Genomic DNA, 6642 nt, shown 5'->3' with positions numbered 1-6642 from the left:
TATGTTTTCGCATGCATGTATTTAATAAAACACTGTGCATAAGAAGAAAGGTCACATAAATATGCACACTCCAAGGGAGTATTACAGTTAATTTTCTTGATCCATAGATGAAAGCAGTGTTTTGATGCTCTCTCCATTTTTTGGTGCTTTCATAATAAAGTCTGAAGATTCTTGCTGTATGGGGACACTTGCTGTTTCATTGCCTCTAGGAAATCCATCCGCATCAACATTATCACTGCTGTTTCTCCGGGAAGGTTTTTGTGTTTCAACAAGGCTTTTTATTTTTCCCAGTATTTTATTAATGGAGATTGCCTGCAATGATAAAATACATATGTTTAAAGAAATGCATTTTTTAAAATAAATACTCTGTTTCTGGCTAACATAAGAGGTATACTTTGGGTACGTCTACATTATAGAATAGTTGCAGTTTGACACCACCTTAACTACCATTGCTTAATGCTATGGAATGACGGGAGTTGTAGCATTAAGAGGTATTTAGCCTTTTCTGACAAATAGTTCTGGTGCCTCAACAAATTACAAATCTCGGGATTTTATAACATTGAGTCATAGCAATTAAAGTGGTGTAAAACTAAAGTAATTCTATAGTGTTAATGCACCCTTTGTGATCTATTACTAGTTCTAGCTTTAATTGCAAATTATCACAGCTCTTAGTGGGATAGATTCAGACAAACATACTTTTCTTTTGGCATTTGAAAGGGTTTGGTCTTTCAGCCATCTGACATGAACTGAACCACTCCCATAAACAATCCATGTATGAGGAATGCTTCCTGATGAAACTTCCTATTTCTACCACATAATGTTATGGCAGAGGGTGGTGACCTTCAGGATGCATTTGTCTTCCATTTCCTATCTTACCATGTTTTTCCTTCTACTTCTTATGCTATATATAAGTGCTCTAAATGTTAATGGCAGCCATCAATTAGATGAACAGTATGAAAATTAAAGTACCGGTTAAGTCTCTTTTATGTGAAATATTTAGGAGCAGAAGTGTTTTGTATTTTGGATTTTCCTTTGGATTTTGGAATCCTTACTTGCACATAATGAGATGGGACCCAAGTCTAAACACAACATTCATTTAGGTTTCATATACATTCTATGTACATAGCCTTCAGGTAATTTTATGCACAATATTTTAAAAATAATATAAAGGTTGTATACACTTAACCATCAAAAAGCAATGATGTCACCATCTCAATCAGGGCTATAGCTAAGGGGAGCAGGTTAGGGGTTTCACACACACCCCCTGAAATTTTTCAAGTTTTAAAAAAACCTGGTTTACCCATAAATTTTAACTGATTAACCAAATACCCATGAGTGTCCACTGAAGTTTATCTGTCTTGAGTGTCCACTGAAGGTTATCAATGGAGCCTGATTTCCAAATTATTTTGCATTATGGAACTACTCTTCATGATTCACTAAAAAAAAGTTTCACCCCCCCCCCCCCCACACACACACAATTTTTTTCCCTGGCTATGGTCCTGATCTCAGTCACCTATGGGGATGATTTGGGAATCTAGAATATTTCAGTTCTGGATAAGGGTTACTCAACCTGTGTGTATGTATGTATGTGTGTGTGTGTGTGTGTGTGTGTATGTATATATCCAACTGAACCATGACATAGGATTCGCAGCATATGGTCTAGATCCAGGACATTTTATGATGTACTATGTTAGCCATCCTTTTCATTTCAATGCGGCATTTTAAAGAGCAAGACACAACTGTAACCATCAGTCTCATTAATAAATGAGATTAAAATGTGTTTAATAAAAGCCCTAAAAGCAATTAAGTAGTCATACATATGCCAGCTAAGAATAACATTCTATTTGGTGAACATAAGAAAAGCAGGTTGAGAATAACAGTATTGATTAACTTACCAGAAAAATTAATGTGGCATAAGAAACACACATTACACTAGTGAGTGCAGTCTTTGCTGGGTAGGAAATGATATCATAAAAGAACAAAGTACTATTCTGTAAAGAGAGAAGAATCAAGCAAGACACTCATTGGTCACATTGCAATTTAGTAATGAGCCTATTAAATTCCATTGATTAAAAAAATATGAACATATCTTTGTCATTGAAATTGGTGGGAGAAACTGCTTAACTTTGGATGGATTTGGTAGCATTTTAGGTAGATTTCCAAAGTTAACACATTAGGCAGGTTTCTAAATTCATTCCCAATTATTTCAACAAAACATAAAATTGCAACCCTGTTGACTTGGAAGTACTCAGTGGGATTGTTTTTTCCATTGATAAATAGGCATAAGGTGATCAAGGAATGCATTTGTGGAAATCATCTTTAACCCTCAAAGCCTATGCCATCAAAATGTTGATCTTCAAGATGTTGTAAGCTTTGTCTTTTGCTGTAGCAGACTCTGGTAATGATGTAGGGGAATACTTGCCCTTGGTCCAGTAATTGCTTACATCAGGGAATTACATCATGATGTAATTACTTATATCAGGAAACTCTCCAATAAAGGTCCATGGGGAAAGTTCATCAGTGGGTACAGCAAAGCTAGAGCTGATGGCTTGTGGAGGGATCTCTCTTCCAGTTTCCCGCTCCTCAGCTTAATATATATTTGTAATGATCATTTGCAAAGGCATCTTTTCCCATGCTTTCTGCTTTTCATACAATTAGGCTGTAAGTTTCCCACTGTCAGCCTATGCACCAAAACCCAGATAGCACATAATGGTAAACATATCTTTGCATCTAGTATGCAGGGTTTTAAAAAAAAAATGCAAGTAGCATCAAATGAAGAAGGAACTTCTGATAATTATCAGGACTATGGCAGATAAAGGAGAGAGAATGTATTCTTTTCCTCTTATGTAGCTTGAAAACAGTGTTTGGCTTGGAAGTCTCCCACCCAAATTCAATTTTAGCTTCAGATGAAGGATGCTCCTTAGGATTACTGCAAGGGATGATATATAACAGTTATACGTACAGAGCTATTGCTACTGTTATTTACATTTTTCAAAACTGCCCCATTTGGAGAGGCTGCAGATTGAACCTACAACATTTTCTATGCAAAGCAAGGACTCTGCCCCTGAGCGAGCTATTGGTTTCCCATCCCCACTAATTAGATAGATGTATATTTTGGAATTCCCACTTCTAACTTCATAGCTTCTGTTCTTTGGGTTACCATTTATTGCTTTGACCGTACTGAAAAGGCCTAAATCTAGAGCATCTGCTTTCAATAGCTAATACAGCAGTCTCCAAGGCATCATACATCTGCCTACAATTACATTTCTTACTTTCTCTCCTACATAGCAAGAAATATAGCGAAGATGTATTGAATCAATAAATACAGTTATTGGTATGCATTCTGCTTAGAGAAGTAGACGGAACTGAAACTACAAGAAACAGAATGCTATCAGTCATATTCATGAATGACTACCATTTAAACCCAGATATGAGGACTCAGACCCTCTTCTCCAATTTTCAAGGGAAGGTGGAGAAATCTCAGGACAAGAGTGGTGTCTTGAAAATTACATACATTTGTATTCTTGGTCCTCTTTTATCTTAGGTTATTTAGAGCAGCAACTTGTTGCCCATTTACTGTACAAAGGGAATTGATTTGGTTGGACTACAAGTCCTATATCCTTTAAAAAGCAGAGCTTTTGAAGGCATTAAAAGCAGAGCAACACCTTTTCCTTCCTTTTTAGAGTAGAAGTTCAGACAACATAATTTCCAATTGGATAAATATTTTCACATTTGCTAGATTTGATATTTATTGTTTATGTTTTGTGCTCTGGGGAATAATGGTTGCTGTTTAATGTATCATGCTTAGAAACATGAGCAGAGGCCAATTTTAGATTTTGGACTTGTAATTTTGGGGCCTGGCATGTTCCTTATCTGGAAAAACTAGACCCAACTAAGAGAGAAAAGGAAGGCTTGGTTGTTGAAATGTAGGGTTGCACCCAGACTTAGTCACACTTTGAAATAAATAGAACTCAATTTAATAATGACTTATGATGAACTGGATCCAACTCAATATCCTCAAGGCTTTTATACAAAAGAGCACATAGAAAATATGAGAGATAAAACAACCCAGTTTCTTCCCTACCTTCACTCTTAATAGAGGTTTCTTGGGACCATTTAGTGTATTCAGGAGACGACGTGTTAGCATATTCAGCTCTGCCAATTTTTTTGCAAGTTGTGGCTGTATGAATGTAGCAATAGATTTTGAAGACCGAGAAATTTTAGTTAGTCCATTCCTAATTATGACTCCATGAGGTGAAGAGAATACCCTTCCCATAACTGTCCCAGATTCCTTCACAGTTCGATCTCTTTGCTGAAACACAAAAGAACAACAAAAGAGTCAAGTTACTATGGGAGGTGTTAGAACAGAAAAAGGCACCTGGATGCATTAAGATGGGGGGGGCATAGAGTTGGATGTGTTGATAGGTCTCTTGGTGATCTGCAGTAGCTCTTCAAGGGATTCGGAATCTTGTTATTTCAATAACAGCAAGCAAAAGGTGTGGACTCCACATCTACCATGACTGGCTTTGTATTATATTGATTCTATCTCTTATCTAGAGTGTTCCTGATTTGTAAAATGAATATGCATTGTTTCCTTTTGACTAGGTCTTTTCCCCCAGTCAAGTTCAGTGTTTGCTGCTAGAATATTTGGTAGCACTGTCTTTCAGTGTTACTCTAAAAACCTACTATTTCAGTAGCATAGGCTCCGTCTCTAAAAGAAGGTTTTCTAAGGGACTGGATAGCAAAACAATGTCCTTGGAAATCCTTTTGGTGGGAAGAACTGAACCGCTGAAAAGGTAGATTGGAGGGGCAACGTGCAACAACCATAAATGGTGGTTCTGATGTCATAAATCCATTTTACAAGATCGTTAATATTGAACAAGATACCAGCTCACTCGCCATCCCATCCACTACCCCCTTGCTCACCTGTTTGCCACCCCGCTTGCTTGCTTGTCAACCTCCCGGCCTTCCCCCCCTCCACTCACCCCCCCCCCCCAAGAGCCGCTTCCCGGTTTGGGCACTTGGTCTCTAAAAGGTTTGCCATCATTGTTCTAGGTCATCCATCCAGCAGTATTAGAGGAAGTTAACCACACATCATCTCTAGATCCTCCAGGGTGACTAGAGAGAACATTTTAAAATTAAATCCTTGAATAATCAAATCTACAAAAGTCAAAACCACAAATGTGACTGTACTCAGAAATTGTTTGCCAGTTTCTTCCTCTGTAATCTAGCCTATAGCAGAAATTTTAATTAAATGAAAAATGCAACAATTTTTACAGGCCATTTCATAAATACAGCAAACAAAGAAATAAAATGGTTCAGAAACTTTACCTGGTTTGAACTTGTTAGTCTCAGTAAGTTTGGAAATTCATCCCTAATCTCATCAATGATTTCCAAGAAGGCTCTCTGTATCATCTCGGCTGAATTAAAAAATCATGGTTAAATGAATATATACAATCTTCTAAATTACACTTCCTGTCAAATGATTACTGATATGTTTAGAAAAGGTGAAAGGACATGAATTATCCAGTAAGTGATTTGTGGGAATAGTAAACCATGTTCATTTTAGCCACTATTTGAAAATGAAAGTCCCATTGTATCCAGATTTTGCCAGGCTCTATCTATGAATACCTTTGGTTTTCAGGGCTAACCAGAGCTTCAGAAAGTTATTTCTTTTTTGTACTATTTCTTCCAAAATCCTCCCTGTAATTAAGGAATTCTGAAAGTTATAGTTAAAAAATAACACTTCAAAATCTGGTATAGTTATGTCCATTTCAAACGATATTATATCCTGACTTCTGCCTTTAGGATTTATTGAAATATTTGTATCTTGATCTTTATCACAGGACCTTTATGAGGCAAAAACAAATTACAGCACTTCCAGATTAAAGTCATAAATATTTTGACCATGAGGGAAACATATTGAACATAACAATCAAAACAAATTTAACACTTGTTTATACATCTAATAATATTTCTACTCCTATCCATAATTCTTGTTCATGAATAGTTTTAAAAAGGGTAGTAATTTTTCTTCCTGAAATGCCAGGATTTGGGGAAGGGAAAAATAAGCAGCTTTCTAGCAGCTCTCTGTATTTTAAGTTGACAGATGTATGCCTGATTCTAGCCTTGAGTTTTAGAGGCAGGGTTTTTTTTGACATACACTTTTGTCCCAGTGGAGATAAAGGTAGATCAGCTCCCCTTAAAGGCATGGAGAATTCTTGTTTTCTCACTTTAACCTGCTGTCTTGTGCAGAAACAGCAAAGGGGTAGTATATATGTGTTTGTGTGCATGTTGTGTGTGTGTGTGTGTGTGTAAGAATGAATGTGAAGGTGTACAAAAGGCAAAGCAATATCCTTGGAATCTAAGATGTCATGGAGTCATACCTTGTCCAGCAAACTTTCTCACCATCTCCCCACAGATCCATCCAATTGGCCTGAGAGTCATTTTGTACGTTCCTCCCTTCCACTCCTTAAATGAGTATATAGCGTTTCCTAATTAAACTGGCCTTTCAGGCCACAAATGGCAGTATCCCATACACACTCATATCTCCACCCTCAAGGCAGGAAACCTTTATGAGGACACAATGTGCTCTCTGAGGCATTATGCCTTGCTTGACCCCAGTGTGTAAGTGTGCGCAAG

General features: G+C 37.1%; 1 protein-coding gene across 2 annotated transcripts; it reads right to left on the bottom strand.

The window, feature by feature from the left end:
* Positions 1–6642, bottom strand: spata9 (spermatogenesis associated 9). Of its 2 annotated transcripts, XM_062972249.1 has the most exons (5): positions 6387–6638; positions 5332–5420; positions 4085–4312; positions 1896–1991; positions 1–312 (listed from the first exon to the last, which is right to left on the bottom strand). In XM_062972249.1, exons 1-5 carry the CDS (start codon positions 6445–6447, stop codon positions 88–90), a joined length of 699 nt encoding a protein of 232 aa, XP_062828319.1. In that variant the 5' UTR covers positions 6448–6638; the 3' UTR covers positions 1–87. The 2 variants fall into 2 exon arrangements, with proteins under 2 accessions (XP_062828319.1, XP_062828320.1); XM_062972250.1 differs by lacking the exon at positions 1896–1991 and having other exon boundaries at positions 6387–6642.

The sequence above is a fragment of the Anolis carolinensis genome, chromosome 2 (assembly GCF_035594765.1).
Source record: "Anolis carolinensis isolate JA03-04 chromosome 2, rAnoCar3.1.pri, whole genome shotgun sequence".
Taxonomy (NCBI): domain Eukaryota; kingdom Metazoa; phylum Chordata; class Lepidosauria; order Squamata; family Dactyloidae; genus Anolis; species Anolis carolinensis.
This window is presented reverse-complemented; position numbering and strand designations above follow the sequence as displayed.

Excerpts from the sequence above, each read along its gene's own strand:
- spata9 (XM_062972249.1), bottom strand. The coding sequence starts at position 6,447 with ATGACTCTCAGGCCAATTGGATGGATCTGTGGGGAGATGGTGAGAAAG. Across the intron at positions 1,992-4,084 it reads AACCTCTATTAAGAGTGAAG|AATAGTACTTTGTTCTTTTA; the intron begins GTAGGGAAGAAA and ends CTCTCTTTACAG. Across the intron at positions 313-1,895 it reads ATGCCACATTAATTTTTCTG|GCAATCTCCATTAATAAAAT; the intron begins GTAAGTTAATCA and ends TTATCATTGCAG.